This window comes from Natator depressus, chromosome 8, assembly GCF_965152275.1.
Source record: "Natator depressus isolate rNatDep1 chromosome 8, rNatDep2.hap1, whole genome shotgun sequence".
Classification (NCBI taxonomy): domain Eukaryota; kingdom Metazoa; phylum Chordata; order Testudines; family Cheloniidae; genus Natator; species Natator depressus.
Genome location: NC_134241.1, coordinates 77,922,365 through 77,941,116, shown reverse-complemented (window position 1 = coordinate 77,941,116; position 18,752 = coordinate 77,922,365). Strand labels below are relative to the sequence as shown.

General features: G+C 38.9%; 1 protein-coding gene across 1 annotated transcript in view; it reads right to left on the bottom strand.

The window, feature by feature from the left end:
- Nucleotides 1–18,752, bottom strand: part of LOC141992394 (mucolipin-3-like) — a 75,776-nt gene that overhangs the window by 47,592 nt on the left and 9,432 nt on the right. The window contains exons 4-13 of the mRNA XM_074961411.1: nt 16,873–17,026; nt 16,111–16,195; nt 15,932–16,028; nt 15,161–15,260; nt 10,191–10,303; nt 9,957–10,106; nt 7,125–7,226; nt 6,891–7,013; nt 5,724–5,930; nt 4,938–5,068 (exon numbers count right to left, since the gene is read on the bottom strand). Of these exons, the coding sequence (XP_074817512.1) occupies nt 4,938–5,068; nt 5,724–5,930; nt 6,891–7,013; nt 7,125–7,226; nt 9,957–10,106; nt 10,191–10,303; nt 15,161–15,260; nt 15,932–16,028; nt 16,111–16,195; nt 16,873–17,026 (1,262 nt within the window). The remainder of the gene's footprint in view (nt 1–4,937; nt 5,069–5,723; nt 5,931–6,890; nt 7,014–7,124; nt 7,227–9,956; nt 10,107–10,190; nt 10,304–15,160; nt 15,261–15,931; nt 16,029–16,110; nt 16,196–16,872; nt 17,027–18,752) is intronic.

The following is an 18,752-nucleotide window of genomic DNA, read 5'->3' as shown; positions in this document are numbered from 1 at the left end:
GAACCTCTAAACATTACCTATCCTAAAGTTGTTTTTTGATAAATCTTGAAAAAAAAATTGAAGGCAAAAAGTGCAGATAGTATTTCACAATATATTTAATGAGTCCAGCAGCTGGAATAGTGCAAGCTCCATTAATTTTTATTTGATTATAGTTTTCTATTACAGTACTCTAAACACCACAAAACAGCTTATACAAATAACTCAAAGGAAAAAAAGTGTCCACTTCAGTTTGTCCAGGTTGAAGTTGACCAGCCACCAAGAAATAAGTAAATATTGACTACACAAACTTAGGCTAAGTGGGGGGGGGGGGGGGGGGGAGAGAAAGAGTAGGAAACAGACTTTCTGATGGGGCCAGGAGCAGGCCCCGCATTCCTTTTCAAATCTGAAGTACTTTAAAAACTCAGAAGGGGTCTAAGTTTATACCTCAGCTTTTTAAAGGAAACACTTTGAAGTGCACATACAGGCCCAGATCTTCAACCCTACCTAGGTCCCTAACTTGCATTGAAAATCAACAAGATTTAGGCACCTAAATACCTCTAAGGATCTAGCCTCTAACCCTTCAGTTTAATATTTTCACACTGGTTCCAGAGGCATGGAACTCAGGTTATTGTCCCCTCCATATTTTAAACCGAGTTGAGTTGTGGATAGAGGTAGAGAGCTTGGTAGGTAAAACTCTTAAAGAGGTTCCAATGTAAAACAAAATATCCAGCTCACTCATCCTGCAATCTCTGCTTCACTAAAGTCTTTGGGTAAGGATTAATAAATCCTGCCTCCTTTAAGGTAATTTTGATAATCATGATTTTAATTTTGGAATAAAGTGTTCATAACTTTCAGGCAGAGTGTTTTACGGGAGAGGTCGAGGCAGCTGCTACAGAAGTTTAGGACAGTTATACAGCACCTCCATACCAAAACCTAGAGGGTTCCCCTTTGCAAAGTTTATCCTACAGAGCTGTTCCCAATTTTCATTTGGGAGCTGTAAGATGGTGTCCGATTACTCCAGCAAGCTGTAGGGTGGAACAGAGGATAGGATTAAACTAGCTCATTCTGAATAGCTTTACAGAGTTTGATTAAGCCTCATCTTACAGAGTTGTTAGAAGTTCTGTCCTTGCTGTAAGGGGAGCAAGGCAACAATGTTAGCATGTAGAAAGAACAGGATAGAGAATACTGAGTTGTGCCATTATGTAATTAGATAGCGTGCCTTCACCCGAGTCTGTTTTCGGTTCACCCTCTCTCAGAAGAGATGAGACATTTAAAAAAAAAAAAAAGTCCAGAGACAAGAGGCTAGACATAAAAAGGCTTCTATATAAAGGGGGAGGGGGGAAGGGAAGAGAACTGAAGAAAAGTGTGGGACTATTTGGGGGAGAGATGAATAAAAGGGAAGTCATAGTTATACAAATAGCAGTATAGCAAAGGGGAAATTGGATTCTAATAAAGGACGAGAATTCAGTACTGAAAGTAAAAGGCAAAGTTACTACGGATTGAAGGAAACATTTCCTCTCAGTGGGTAGTTAACCAGCTGAATCTGTTATCACAGGACACCATTGAGACCAAACAGCCTAATAAGATCCCAGAAAAGAATGAGATATTTATATAGGTATGGACATCCATAACTTCATTAACAAGATAGACAAGGTACAAAGCTTTATGCTTCAGGGCACAGGTCAACCACTAACTAACAGGAGTTAGGAAGAAGCCTCACCTAGGGGGCAGCTATGCCACAAAACAAAACACTGCCAAGCCTTCCAGCGAAGCATATGTTATTCCCAGTATTCCTTGTACTTAACCAGCATATTTGTTGCTCAAAATAAGTCATCTTGAACCTTCATTCTCTAATTAGCCAGAATATTTGTTGAGGAAATTTGGCTTCAGCATTAGATGAGGACAAGGAGAACATGTATTGATTAAGATTCAGGATTGTCAATACAGGCTATTTCCAAGAGCACATCAAATACAGGATCATTGGCTCCAAGAACTGAGAAGTCTGGCTATAAAAAACACCACAAGTCCTTGCCACAAGTACCTTGCCACTGGCTTGTGGCTAGGGTAAGCCTGTTCTGCCTCATATGGCAATATCAAGGTATTAGAAATTGGGAGAAGACTGCACGGGAGGGGCTAAGTTGTGCAATGGGCCCTAGCTCTTCTTTAGTCATCCCAAATTACTTACAGGTGTTCCATCTGTATTAGGGCAGTAACGCTGCTCTGCATTGTAATCAGATTTGGTTTTTGCTGAATTGTGCAAGTCTTAGCAGACTGGTTTAAAAATCAAGAGAAAGTTTGAGGTCATCTAGGTTTATGAGGAAAGGAGATATCAGGTGGGAGAGGTGGTGTTCTTTCAATGGTTTATAATGGCAGATGCCCTCCCCTTCAGATTTCTTTGCAACTGCAATAGTGCTTTTTAAGTGGTGTGTACATTATGCTTAGCCCCTTTGGTACGCAAAAAATTGCAATCTATGCTTACATGCTAATGAACTTGTTTCCCCAAACAGCATTCTCAAGAAAACCAAAATGCTGGTGAAATAAGCCTTATTAAAAGGACTTCCTAAAAATTTAGTTTAGGGAGAATTTGTTCTGTCTGTCCCATTTCTGCTACCTATTGTATGTGGTTGGCCTCTGCTGAGTGGGAACCTATTATGATTTGCAGAAGTGGTACTTCTAGCCTGACTGTTTTACACCAGAAAACCAAAGAAGGATTAAGATGCAATAATTCAGTGAGAAACACAATAAATGTAAGAGCTAATCTGGTACAGACCCAGAGCTAGCATCAAGCTAAAGTTTAGGTATTCATCTCAAATTAGTCCAATAGTTAATCCTTGCCAGAAGTATAAGGATACTGGTCATGAAAAAGATGAATTAAAAACTGACATCTTAAAGTTACTCCTGGTTCACTCAAGATTTACTTCAATTGCAAATGTTTATTTCAGCACTTTCCTACAAAATGTAAACATTCAGACTGAACATATTTAGCATCTTCCAAATTTGTACATAGTATATAAAGAACAGTTCACTGTACAGTTTACTACACCTATAGGATTTTTGCTCTTACACATGCAATCATCTAAAATATGCTCCTCCATTTTTCTATTCTGCTTCCCAAGTGAACAGATTATGGAGAATAAAGCTTCAATAAAAATCCGGTTCCAAAGCAAGAGGATGGACTAGTTAATAGCTCAGAATTGCAATATTTGAAGTACTGTATCATAACAAAATTCCACAGAGGACCTTTGTGACTACTGCAGATAATAGCTGTCAAATATCCACTTTCCAATATCTGGGAGTCAAAATCTCCATACATCTAATTTAGACTCCAGAAATAGTCTAAGGTCTAGTATACAAGGAGGAAACATTTAAATAAAAATGAATATTTTGGAAGTACTTTTGTTGCTGTTATGTTTATTTTCTCCCTTACCTCACCTTTATTCTTTAAAAATGTAAGTCAGCATTCTGTTAAGAGACATGAAAGGCTACATGCCTGGTCCTACCCAGTGGCGTGTGTAGTAAGCTATGTAAGGTTCCCCCACTCATCTCCGCCACCACACTTCAACCTGACCTCCCTATCCCTGGTATATACTCTGGCCTCTCTGAGAAGAGACTGCCGGTCATGTCAGGTGGTATGGCTTGTTTGCACAAATGCCCACTTAGTTTATGCCCTGAGCCAGATTTGAACATTTACGTTAACCCACTACACTGTCTCCAGCGGCAGTTTATCTAACGTGTTTTCCTGAAACTCAGTTTGGGTTGATTACTGTAGGTAAATAGAAAATCTGAAGAAACCAAAGGCCTTTGGTAAGTAGTGCTGTAACTCAGTAAATGAATGCTACTCCATATCTAAAGCCTGTAGTGTTGAGGACCAGTTTTTGTTTGACGTTGCCATTGTCCAGCTGTAACTTTTGGATCTATTGGAGAAATATTGTTGAATAGTCTAGTCTAGCCAGATCGCAGTGCATAGCCAGTTTCATAATGCCCTTTGCATTCCAGTGCAATTCTAACTAGATCAGACAATTAGAGCCATATGCTTAGAAAAATACAACCTAAACTAAACTAGAGATAATGGTCAATTAGAGGTCCAAGTTTCACAAAAAACTTCTGTAACAAGTTTATACTATTTTAAAGAAAAGAAAGTTTGAGCTTTAAGTTCAGGAATTTTCCAGCTATTTTTTCTATCCAGTTCTTGTGATTAGTGTGCGGTTTTAAAAAGTCTCCAGAATACATTCCCACATTCTTGTAAATATCTTCATTAGGACCTTCAAGAAAGAAAGTTGTCAGCAATTTGCAGGAAAGTAACATTTTTAACTTGATGTAGTTAATTTGGAGTCTTCAAAATAATGTAGATCTATTCCTTAATGACCAATACTACTGGAAACAGAAAGATCACGTACAATACAAGGTGACTGAATTACTCGGTAAGGTGGTAGAGAAAAATATGAAGTCCTTGGCACAAAACATGTAAGATTCTATGAATATTCCTGAGCTGAAGCTACAGATTTTACAGTCCAAATCCCCAGATGGGCCACTAACTTTAACATCTCCATTGGATAGGGCATCTATAAGGAATGTGTAATCTCTGGATCCAAAACAGCAGGAACCCTTATTTGAACTAAAGGGCCAGGCCCATTAGTTAGAGGCAATAGCAGACTCAAAAGTCTGGTCTGGCCACTAGAGCAGGACAGTTATCTATTGCAGTAGCTTGAATAGCTGCTTTGATTCCAAAAGTTGGGCCTGGAATAATGTAAGTTAAACATTTTAGATTTTGCAGTATTTCATAACATAATCCAGTTGACTAAGAGGATAGCCTATTTGTATGATAGTACAGGACTCCTAAAGCATTAGAAAGCCACATAGTTCTTAACTGAGAAAGTATTTCTGATATGAAATCTTGGTGAGATGGTATGTTATATGGCTACTTAATAATATGTAGGCAAATAAAGCCAGATGCCTACCGTTTACAACAACAGAAGATCGACACAGGACTCTCCTCTTCTAATCTGTATCGGCCTGAGTTTGGTAGGTCTTTACACTGTGATATAAAGTCATGGAGTTCCGTCTCTGGAAAGCCATCTTGCTGGTAATGCTGAAGATTAGTCATTCTTAGTTACAATACAAAGCTGAATTGTTGTGTATAGTCTTGCTAAGATTAAATCCTTCCCCTCAACCCTAACCACACAATTGTGTAAAAACTGGATTTAGAAGACTGGACACTCTGAAGTTCAGTAGACACTGTACAGAAATATTCTGATAGATTTTTATCCTTTCACTTTTAAAGTTTGGGATAGGGAAGGCCGATTGCTTTTGTCAAAACTAGGGCAAGGTGGGAAGATAATCTCACTAATATTTTAGTCACTCTTCCTTAAGTTAGTTTCTGGAAATTTTAGATCACTAACATTTCAGGAGAGAGAGTTATAAATTTATGTTCTAAAAATTCATGTAGAATACTTCTTCTACCTCAGTGCTTTGGAATACATTGTAAAGTCTGGATGCACACCGACTAACCCATTATACTTGTTCCCTAGCCGGAGAGATCAACTAGCAATATTGCAGCTGCTGAAAGGGTTTTCAGTAGAAACGTTTCTGTAAATTTTTATTCATATTTCAACTTTAATTACCAGATAGGTACATGTACTGGCAAAAGCACTGAATTCTATGGGTTTTGTATTAATATCATAGTTGAACATGCAAACCATTCTTGCATTTTTCTTCTGAACGAGAGAATAAGAGACCATGCCTACCTTAATTGTTTCATATGTATCGGTGATCAGTGCAATGAAAAGACTTAGCACCATATAGATGAACAGGCTGATGAAGGAGTAGAGGTAAAGCCGACTAAATAACCAAACCAAGTAACTTTTCTGCTGCATTTTTGCAAATGTGGCAAACATGTCATCTCCATTTATAAGTGAGAAAAGGCATTCTGAAACCATGTTCAGAGAACGGAACTAGAGGAGAAGGGGAAACCAAAAACAAACATTATTTAGTACCGTCCAGTTACTGTTTGCTGCAGTCTTGGTTTTAAAATAAAGTGAAAAGCTGTTGAATATTGCTGCTCAGCTGTCCTAGACTCTTTACAAGAAGCATGAGATACTATAACCCAAATCAATTCCTCCTTGTGTAGAGACCTGCAGAGCAAAAGGTGGCTACAGGCAGGTCCTGGCATAGCAGGGAGAGAATGCAGGATATATCATTGCAAACCGATATGACAAAATGCACTGGTAGACTATATCCAGGCAATAGATGATTAGTTGTCTCCCACACACAGAGTCAGATTGGTTCAGCTGTGAACTAATAGCAAGACTAGATATGCTGACTTTGGTGCCTTAGTTCTTATCCCTTTAAGAAAAAAATCTGAAAAATTTGAAAATAGAAGTTAGTCTTGTGCAAGACCAAGTTATTTCTCAAAACGTTGCATAGAAAGCCCCAGCATGTGATTAGGAATCAATCTGGCCATACTTCTGACTCAGGACTCTCATAATGGTGGAGAGGAAAGTCTGATCAAGTCAACATTGTACTTTGTCAGCCTTCAAAACTATGATAGATAAGGCTTTAGATTCTTTAAAAAGACTTTCATATTAGAGAAAACCTTGAAATTGTGAAGCTTAGCAGTAGCTCTCATAATTTAGACACTTAAACTGAATGAATAGAATTCATTTCAAATAAGTGGCTTTCAGACTTTGTATTGGTGATCCCTTTCATACAGGGAGCCTCTGAGTGTGACCTCCCCCCTTATAAATTAAATATTGGGGGGGGGGTAAATTTAATGGTTGCTTGGGTTGTCAGGTCCTGAGCTGCCAGCTTGCAACCCCCATGTAACCACCTTGCGACCCCAAGGGATGACAACCCCCAATTTGAGAACACCTGGTTTAATTCATTCAGTTTAAAAACCTCAAATATTACATTACCTTAACATGATATGGCCCTAGTACAATCCAGCCACAGAAACAATAGCCCAGATAGATCATAGCAGCACAACAGCAGAATCTAATGACATTGGGCAATGCTGACCGTAGTGTCAGAATAAGCAGCTGCAGAAACCAATATTAACAGTTAGAATCCAGCCAGATATTTGTTACAGTTGTGTGGTAACAACAAACAAAATAAATACCAACAGCATGGAGATCCCAGGAGATCCTTACATTATACTTCTGAAAGAAACCTAGGTATCGAATAACTCCAAGCCACACAAGCATGGTTGAGGTTCCTAGGAGAATACTACAGACATCATAACTGGTCAGACTCTAAATAAAAAAAAACAACCAGGAAAGAACAAAAAGTGTTAAAAACCATACAGTTGACGAGAAACCTCCTTTTTGTGCTAGCCTAGGATTTGGTCATTGCTACAACAATCTGCCAAGAAACAATTTATTATCCTTGAAAGCTTCCATCTCCCATTCCAATACTGACCAAAACCAATTCTGTTTAGTGGGCAAAATCCTACTAAATTTTATAGATTCAGGCAAGAAATGAGAAAACATGTAAATAAATTTAGTGCATCTCTCACATGTGTGACTAATATATAAAGTATAGCCATCATGTCCAAGAATGTATTTTCCTGTACATGTATACATGTCCATATATTTTCCTGCCCAAACAAAATACATCTTTATGTAAGAGGAAGAATCAGGTCTAGCCAACAAGGAGGACAGACAAGTGCCACAGTACTAGGACGTTACCAAGGAGAAAGATAGCTTCTAAAAACTGAAGTAATGATCGCAGAACTAGATTAATATTTTACTTGTGTTCCACTGGTTTTCCATTCTGTCAACACCTACACGCATTGGCCTACTTTCATCCAACTTAATACATTCACTATCCTGTTTTTAACTGCAGTTCTACTTTGAAAGGCAACTGTGCAAAAATATGTTTTAAGGTTCAGATCTGAGTAAAAACACAATAGCTCACTTTAGTGACAAAAAGTTTTCACTTTTTTTTATTCCTGTTAGACCTGCAGAACCAACACACTTGGGTAGACTCCATTCCTTCTTGTGTTATATATCAGCTGCTTCATTTGTTAAGCTGCACTCAGCTACATGTATGCAAACTTGCTGAAGACAAGGGATGCACAAAGTGTAATTTGACTGGCAGAACTTTCAGACAGTGTACAACAAGGAAGAGATGTTTATTCAGATTTCAGGTGAAATTTGCAAGACTTGCAATGAGATGCCTCTGCTTTACTTGTGAACTGATTACATATGATATGGAGGCTTAGAAAGAAGATGAACCCCACAATCCCAGTTTTTACCAAGCCATTTCATAAGAAAACTGCAAGATGTCATCCGATGTGCTATCAGATATACTCCTTCTTGCTCTCATGCTTGGATTTTCCCAGACCATAAATCAATTATTCATTTTTGCATTTACTTCTTACCTTCCTTTTATTTCTAAGAATTGAGCTTATAGCTCCTATAACTGGTAGTTGGGTACTTCACAAGGATAATTTAAAAACAGTAATCAGCACCACCAAACTGGATTTTCAGAATTATTCTTTGGTCACTGTAGAGCAGGGGTAGGCAACCTATGGCACACGTGCCAAAGGCAGCACGCGAGCTGATCTTCAGTGGCACTCACGCTGCCCGGGTCCTGGCCACCGGTCCGGGGGGGCTCTGCATTTTAATTTAATTTTAAATGAAGTTTCTTAAACATTTTTAAAACCTTATTTACTTTACATACAACAATAGTTTAGTTATATATTATAGACTTATAGAAAGAGGCCTTCTAAAAATGTTAAAATGTATCACTGGCACGCGAAACCTTAAATTAGAGTGAATAAAATGAAGACTCGGCACACCACTTCTGAAAGGTTGCCGACCCCTGCTGTAGACTAAAGCTTACAGGCATGCTGCAAAAGCTAATCTGCTGGAGTTTTGAGGGCAAGTAGCATTAGGTTAATGTTAAGGTATTTCAGGACGGAATATTTTTGCAGTTCTTGGTTGATTCTTATTGGACATGGGTTATAAATCACTGTGCATTTTTGTATGATTATTTCATAGAATATCAGGGTTGGAAGGGACCTCAGGAGGTCATCTAGTCCAACCTCCTGCTGAAAGCAGGGCCAATACTCAATTTTTGCCCCCGATCCCTAAATGGCCCCCTCAAGGATTGAACTCACAACCCTGGGTTTAGCAGGCCAATGCTCAAACCACTGAGCTATCCCTCCCCAATTTAAGAAATTGAGCACCTAGACCCTGGGATAGGCACTTCTATAAGTGCAAAAGAAATGTTAAACAGTAAATATCAACTTTGGCTGGTCCACTAAGATAGAATCTCACCCACCTTGTCTCTAACTTCTGTTAGAATTATTTGTAATATGGAAGCAAGTAGTTTCAGATACAAATAGAAATACCAAAAGCTTAAGCGGTAGCACCAGAACTGGTTAGAGAAGATATCTAGGTAGCAGAGATTCCACACATCTAATTCTGAATGTGGGTGGGTGCAAATCTATTTTGTCATGTACTGTAGCGGAGATGTTCAGAACTCTTGCAGGCTGAAGCCTGCTTAGTTACTGGAGATTGGAAGCTGGAGTTGCAGTGAAGAGGTGTTTGAGAAGTACCTCTTTCCTTAAGACAGTTGTGGGTACTGTACAATGGTGCACAGAAAGTCACACACACACACACACACACACACCCCTAAACTGAAAAGCCAGATATATCAAATACAGCTGACACTACCTGGGAGGAGGAAGAGGGAAAGCGGACAATGAATATAAAATTTTATTTTTCCAGAGTAAAATTTCTTAAGAGTGAAGAGAATAGGCAGATGGGTGTCTAAGGATATTCAGGGTTCTAAAGTCTAATGGCCAGTCACTGCTCACCTGAAGTGAAATGCCTAACAAAGAAAGTTTATTTTTGGGCCCCACTAGTTGGAAACCTCTAAGGGGGTATTGCTTGGCTATACTCAAGTAGTCAGACTGGGATGGAATTTCAAAAACAAAAACAGTTTTGCTTTTACCTAGTAGGTGAACATTTTACCTTTGCTTGTATTTCCATTTTTAGTGTTGAGCCAACAATAGTTAAGACATCACTAACAATAATCAGGATGTACCACCCATTGACAAATTCCATTTGATCAGTGAAAGATACTTCTTTCTTATAATGATGTAGGAAAAAACTTACAAATTCCTAGAGGGAAAAAAAGAAAAAACAGCCACAATCAAACTAAGTTTAAAAGGCTCATAAGCATTCCTGAGGACAAGTTATACCCACCCTTTGGAGCCGAAATCCTTTAACCACTGATCGTGTGCAGAGGATCAATGAGGCTAAACAAGTCAATATGACAAAGGCATCAAAGATCATCATGTAATGAGTATTCTTTTGTACTGTAAAAAAACCAAGAACAAAAAACAACACACCCAAACATGTTTATAATAGTGCACAAACACAATAAATTTTGCCTAAGAGTATCCATTTAACTCAAGTCTGAATAACTATGTATATCCAGTTTGGATTAAGATAAGCTTTACTGGGTGAAACTAAGTCATCAGAGATGTATGAGCATGAAGTTGATGAGTGTCTCAGTACGATAGATCAACACTCACCAAGTTGTAGGCCTAAACATAATAGTATATTGCACTTATGCTCAAGGTAAGCCATCTGGCAAGTTATTTCAGTATTAATGTACCTCCTGCCTCTCTCAGATTCAAGAGGAAACAGCTTTCAGCTTTGTTTATAATATATTTAATTCTTCACTGGCATTCTTGAGCAAGTTGTACAGACAGCACGTTTTACTGACCTTGTCAGTGCTTGAAGGCATGAGACAGTCATGTGAATACTATTTGAGTCTTGGAGCAAATACATAGTTGCTAACATGATAGAATTACATTTTTCTGTTGTGCATCTGCAACTTAAATTTGAACAGATATAAAAGACAGCTGTATAGACAGTCATGCATTACATTGACTGAATATATTAACAGTATTAAACTGACTAGTGCTTCTCATTTAGAAATCCTATAACCACTCCAAAGTTTCCTTAGATCACAAGCCAACATGATTTTACAGTATCTTCTTGAAAATGAGCAGTTGCCTTAAAATAACCCCATGTCATAATATTAGAGGAGTCTCCAGTGTCCCATGAGAGCACGAGATACTGTTCCTCATTTTACAGTGACAGGAATGGAAGCCTTAAAAAAAAAATAATAATAATAATTAATAATAGACATTCAGTGGCAAAGTCAGGAACTGATCCCAGATCTTCTCAGTTCCAGTCCAGTGTCTTAACCACTGAACCATCCTCCGTCTCCCAGAGCAATTCAGGTAACTGTTACACAGCTGCATAGACAGTCAAGACACAAGTAGAGTAACTGATGTTTAACAACTTATACTAAGTCACCAATGTTGCTTTTAATAAAGAGCATATATTAAGAGTGAGAGACATAATCAAGACATTTAGACAGGCGAAGGTTTGCGCCAGAGCTATATGTTAAAGGGTTTGAACATTTTATCCTAGAGTTTTCATATAAAGCTAACATATTTGAAGCCAGATAACCATCAGAAAGAAAAGGATTAAAGTTCCAGTACTAAAAACAGGATGCTTGCTTTAGACAGCCCCCATCTCCCACAAAAGGTATCCTAGTAATTACATTTGTGTTTAAAGTGGTTTTTAGAGACCAAAGGCTCTACAATTTATTATTAATCCAAGTAGGTTTTGAAACAAGCAAGCTATCAATCTAAAATAGGGTAAAGTGCTATCTGACTTCAAGATGGTGCCTGCTGCACCATTCCACAAAGATACACATTGACCTTTTGAATATACAAAGGTCTCTGCCATATATGTAGCAATGTGCTCACATTTGAGCAATTTTTGCAACTTAATTCAAATGGATTAAAAAAATTATGTTGGGGTTTGGTTTTTTTGGGTTGTACTTGTTTTATATTTCATGACTGATTTGAGATTAAGTTACAAAAGAATCCCCTGGATTGACCTGTAAAAATAATGTTATTGTGATGCACATTTTAACAAAGCAACACACCCTAATATGGATTATCACACAAATCTGATAAAGCACTTTCTTTTAGCACTGCATAAGTGATCCATTTGAGCTAGCATGCCATCTAGGTGAACAGTTGGTGAAAGGCAGCTAATGGGGCTAATTGAAGCAGGGAAAAACTTTTTAACAAAAAGGTTTCACAAAACAGAAGTGTTTTTGAAAACTATTTTGTTTCATTGCCCTCTCCACTGAACGCAATAAATTGAGGGCCAGGATGGGTTTTTCTCCAACCAACCAAATTTTCTCCTCCACTCTCAGGTTTTTCCTTTTGCAACTGACCTTTTTTTTTTTTTTTTTTTTTTTTTGGGGGGGGGGGGGGGCACGGAAAAAGAGTCCAAACGTTTCAAAAGTTAAAGTGGAAAAGTAAAAACCTGGATCTCATTCATCCTATTAGTGGCAAAACAGGGAAGAGAGAAATAAAATGAAATCTGAGAAAAAGCCATTTATAGAAAGTGTCTGGTTTAAAGAATGATCAGAAATAGCCTAAGTGTTTTGACCAGCTCGAATATCTACTAATCTTAAATTGGTTTGAAATAGTCATTAAGTTCCAACATGTGGTGGGGGCTGTACAAGACAATCCCTGCCCCAACTGGTTTATAATGCGAGTAAGCACTTAAGATATTTGTTAAATACCACTGGTATGAACAGTATTGCACATCACAACTTGATTTCAATTAAATCAAATCCTTGGTATGGTCAGTTACACATGCTAACACTTAGGTATATTTCTAGCCACTCCACATTAATACAGGTGAGGCAACTTCCTGGATACAGCCTTTGAATATGTTAGAATAAAAGAATTACTTAAGAACCAGCTTTATTTTTCACCACTATCATTCAGCTTTGGCAGACTTACAGTGCGAGCCTTTTTGTACTAAAGAGTCCCTAAGAACATTCTAACTCAGTATGGCCAATGATCCATCTAGGCCAGTATCTTATCTTCCAACAGTGGCCAATGCCAGATGGGTCCGAGGGAATGAACAGAACAGGCCAATTGTAAAGTGACCCATCCTGTCTTCTAGTCCAAGCATCTGGCAGTCAGCGGTTTAAGAAAACACAGAGCATGGGACTGCATCCTTGACCATCCTGGCTAATAGCCATTGATGGACTTCTCCTCCCTGAACTCAAATTATTTTTTGAGCCCCATTATAATTTTAGCCCTCAACATCCTGTGGCAACAAGTTCCACAGGCTGACTGTGTTGTATGAAGAAGTCCTTCCTTTTGTTTGTTTTAACCCTACTACCTATTAATTTCACTTGGTGACCCTTGGGTCTTGTGTTATGCAAAGGGATAAACACTCCCTCCACACCATTCAGGATCTTACAGACTATCATTACTCATCTCTTTTCTAAACCAAACAGGCCCAGTCTTTTTAATCTCTCCTCAGATGAAAGCGGTTCATTTTTGTTGTCATTCTCTGCACCTTTTCCCCATTTCTAATATATCTTTTTTGAGATGGGGCATCTAGAATTGCATGCAGTGTTCAAAGTGTGGGCAAACCACGGATTTATATAGTGGCATTGTGATTTTTTTCTTATCTTATATATCCCTTTCCCAATGTTTCCTAACATTCTTAGCTTTATTGACCACCACTGCATGCTGTAGATAGTGGTATGAAGACACATGCTCAATGACTCCAAGATCTTTCGTGAGTGGTAAAAGCTAATTTAGACCCCATTTATGTATATTTGGGATTATGTTTTCCAATATGTATTACTTTGTATGTAGGCAGATGAAATTCAATGTTGCATTTTGCTGCACAGAGATTGAGAGATTCCTTTGTAACCCTTTGGAGTCAGCTTTGGACTTAATGATCTTGAGTAATTTTGTATTGTCTGCAAACCTCACTGTTTATAGGTGATCTGGAAAAAGGGGTAAACATGCTGAACAGCACTCATCCCAGTACAGATCCTGGGGTGCACCACTATTTACCTATTTCCATTCTCAAAACGGACCATTTATTCTTATCCCTTGTTTCCAGTCTTATCCAGTTGCTGATCCATGAGAGGACCTTCCCTGTTATCCCAGGACTCCTTACTTTAATTAAAGAGCCTTTGAGGAGGGTCCTTGTCAATGGCTCTCTCAAAGTCTAAGTACATTATATGCAGTGCATCACCCTTGTCCACATTTGTTGATCCCTCAAAGAATTCTAATAAATTGGGGAGGCATGATTTCCCTTTGCAAAAAAGCAGTGTTGACACTTCCCCAGCAAATCAGAATTAGCAGACACAGATGAACATATTCTGTACTATAGTTTCAACCAGCTGTCCTGGTACTGACGTTAGGCTTACTGGCCTGTAATATCCAGAATCACCTCTAGAACCTTTTTAAAAAATGGACATCACATTATCTATCCTCCAGTCTTCTGGTACAGATTCGGATTTAAATGATAGGTTACAGACCAGACCAGAGTTAGTAATTCTGCAATTTCATATCCGAGTTCCTTCAGAACTCTTGGGTGAATACTACCTAGTCCTGGTGACCAGGGCAGTCCCTGGAGGGGGAAAGGGGCTGTGGGGCCCAGGCAGCCACCCCTCCAGCCCAGGCCCCACCCCCATTCCACCCCTTTCCGGCTTCTGCACCCTCCCCCGAGTGATGCCAGAGCCTCTAACCCCCTAGGCTGCCCTGGACCCTGCGTCCTGAAGCGTGGGGCAGTTGCCCCAGTCCATCCTATGGATGGGACAGCTCTTCTGGGGACTTACTGTTTAGTTTATCAAGTTTATTCCAAAACCTCCTCTAATGACAACTTAATCTGGGACAGTTCCTTGGATTTGTCACCTAAAATGACCAGCTCAGGTGAGGGAATCTCTCCCACTTCCTCTGCACTGAAGACCAAAGCAAAGAATTAATTTGGCTTCTCCACAATGTCCTTGGCTTCCTTGAGTGCTCCTTTAGCACCTCAAATCATCGAGTAGAACAATTATATGTTTGTGTTCTCAAAATTTCAGGTGAAAGTTCAAATGTTAGCGTTATGAGCAGAAAGCTTCTTTATAAAACCTAAATTTGAGACCAACTCTGTGGACAACACCCCTTTACATAATTCCTCATATTAGCTGGCAAGATGAAAATGAGAGAAAGAGAGAGAGATGGAACAACCCCATCCAGAGTGGATGAATTCTGTATTAACATGACAAGAGTTTAAGTCATCTATAAATGTTTAAGTATTTTAACTTAGTTGTTACTTACTTGATCCAGAAACGTGCCAGTCTTTACATTCCCTGATGGCAATATCATTGTCCAGACTTATTTTAATTCTTCCACTATGTGCTTTGTTATCAAACACTATCTGTGTGAAGAACAGTGAGATTTTGTATAAAGTTACAGGTACTTACATAAAGTTTAGAAAGGTTATATATATTTCATAACAATGACCCAAAATATTCTTAGGAGGAAAATTAGGATGCTTGGAAATAATTTCAAACTAAGATAATCTTCAAATTTATGTATGTAAATATGTAACAAAGGTAAAGTCCGATTGATTAGTTATTTGCTATAATTACTCAGTTCTATTTGTTGGAATATAAATTAAGTCAATAATTTAAGTTACAATCCCATTCTAGTCCGAACTGCACATAACCAACCATTCTTAGAAGGGTCTCTTTAGAGAGAAGAGAAAGTTGTTTTTTTTTAAAAATATATTTGTAGTGTGCTCAAAGGTGGAGGAGGTTTAATTTCTTATACTTGCTGTCTGGTAGCATTTAGGCTCTCCTGTTAAACCATTAACTATCAACAAAGGTTGGCAAAATGTCTTGTGGCTCCCACAACACCAACCTTCAACTATTTATAGGCTACTGTAAGCGATAGCCTCCCCCTCTACCCACTCTCAAGGATAACTGAGCCCTGGTGCCCAACCATGTTTAAATATATGGTATGTATAGTACACCCCCTATGAAGATATCAAATATGCAATAAATTATTACTATGGTGAATACAAAATACATTGAAGTATCCACTTACTGTCAAAGTAAAGTCATAACAGTCCGGGAGTTCATGGTGACGAACTGTCTGGAGATTGACTGCTTTCAGTTTAAAGGTAAGCTGTACTGTTACAAGTCTGGAAGGCAATTTTGAATTAACTTTTCATAGTACTAGAATCTCTCCCTCTCCCACACACACACACACTCACTCCACCTCACCTATGGAAGTCCAGAGTGAAATTGAACTCGTGCTTTCCCAGTGTTCTGTTTTCCAAGGGCATCATTGGCTCAACATAGAAACATTCTGCCATGAACAAAGAGGCACAAACACCACCAGATGGATTCACTGTCAGTTTAATTTGTTTTAAACCACCAACCTCCCGCCAGTGGGCATAAGAGCTTTTGACTAAAGAAGTCAAAATAGCACTCTCTCTCTCTCTCTCAAATGGATCAGTCATTTTAGAGATCAGTTTGCAAGAGTATTGTCTTTCTTGCACTCCAACTCAATGCATTCTTGACTTAAGACACACTTAAAGAATTAACGTTAGTTATTTACTTCCTTACCTCACAGGGATGTTGTGATGGTAAATGCGTTAGTAAATGCATTAATAAATGCAAGAGGCTTCATAATATGGTGATGGATGCCATAGAAAAGCCTATAAATCAGTCAAAATACCAATAGCATTGGCTGAAGCTAGTGCTACTTCCCTCAACATAAAGGGCATTAGCATCACAAGTAATTTTTTTAAAAAGTTACAAAGATTTACACATTTCACAAATGTTAGGTTACAGTAAAAAGTTTAGACAGACTACATGATCACAAAATCCAGAACGGATTATGCTGGAAGAGAAACGTTTGTAGATTCCATGACAGTTTAACACAACTATAAAATACTGATTAGGTTTGGGGAAAATTGAAAACAAAAAAGTTTACTGAGTATAAATAATGAGTTCAGACAAGATATAAGGTAGGTGTGTCACCAGTTTCAATGTTGGGGTCGATATCAAAGGTGTCATTTCCAGGACAGATGCTGCCTCGCTTGTAGAACTGTTGACAGATTGCCATAGCTGTTTGTTCTGCTCCTCTCCTCTCATAAGCATGATTTCCAACAGATATGTGGCGCAGCTGTAAGTACTAAGTCAAAACAAGGAGATCATCAAACTGAATTCGAGGTCATGCCTAGGCTGCTACATTTGAAAAAGCTAGTCAATATTCATTTGAATGTATACTATAACCATCTCATCGTTTAAACGGTCACCTAAATAATTCACAAGGGCTACACCACACTCCTGAGCTGGACTTGTCCACTAATTTCAAGAGAGTTTTGCCTGGGCAAAGAGTTCAGGATTAGATCCTAAACAAGCAGCATTTTCTATTAAAGTTCTCTCTTTTCAAGTCCCTAGGATGAGGCTAATTCATTATTTTTAAAGCACTTGGAAATCCTTGGATTAAAGCCATTAGACATGAAAAGTATATGATAAACCTTTGAGGCAGTTGCCTCTGAAGTCTTGACATTGGGGCATGAAGATCACTAGGACATAAGAAGTACCAGCTTTTTCCAAATAGTCATTGAAGGTCTTCATCTGTCAATCTGATTCAGGATTGGTTTTATCCCAGGCATATGGCAATATTGTAGTTTGTTGCTTAGTCAAAATGTACATAAAAATAAGCTATTTCATTTGATCCTGGATGGACAGTGGACAGATCCTCTCACGTGATGTGGTGATGCTATAAAAAGCAACCACACTAGCACATTCTGGCCAGAGACCTAGAATACCTGACTCTGGGAGGATTACTCCGCATACAGGACCCTGGGATGCCCTAGAGCGGACAGAGCAGTTCTTATACCAGGCTTCTCCCTGCTTCCGGCCTAGGAAGGTGTGGCTGGGGTTTTTCTATAGTCCTGCCAATCCTCTACTGCAACTTTGGCTACTTGGCAGTTCAAATTTATATTGGGGCTCCAGCCTACCATACAGAGGGTCAGGTTGTTCCCTCTTCACACACACTTTCTCCAGGTCTGTTTCCTGCAACTCTAGAAAAAGAGAATATTTTCCTAAACCCTTTTGCTCTGTCTAAAGTTTTTCTATCTATGACCCTTATTACTGTAGTATCAGAGTGCCTCACAGTCTAACGTATATACCCTCACACACCCCCTATGAGGTAGGATGGGGAAACAGAGGCTTAATTACTTGCCTAGGTCACACAGGAAGTCTGTGGCAGAGCAGAGAGTTGAACTTGTCTCCCAAGTCCTATGCTAGCACCCCAACTTTTCTAGTCAGGCAGCACCATGATAAGTTGTCCTCTTGAATCTTAAAATTGCAATCTTGTAAGATATTGAAGAAATAGGATTGTATCCCTCAAACAATTGCCCAGAAGTTTGGAATGAGAGAATTATTGTTCTTCAGCAGCTAAGGGCTAAGGGCTAGATTCACCTAAAATCTCAGAATCAGGCCTCACTGGGATTCACAGAACCCCCGTTCAGCTGCTTTAGGTGCCTAAAGTTACAAGGCATCTAAAAATTTGCAGTAAAGGTTTTCTCTGCACCTACATTTCTCTGTGCTCACACACTGCAGCCCCTTGCAAGACTTCTGGATGTGTAAGCCCAGAGCAATGCATAAGCCAGGAAACACAGGCCATCCTCCAAATTCACCTGTGGGGCTCAATCCAGAAAGTGCCTTCAGAGCTCACCTACCAGATTGGACCCCATAGGCTAACTTACACTAGACAACCTCCCTTATAACTTTTAGCCCAGTGGCTCAAGTACTCACTTGCAATGTGGGAGACCCCCAAGTTTCCTTTCACTTGAGGGGGAGAAGGGATTTGAACAGGGATCTGCCACCTCTCAGATGAGGGCCCTAAT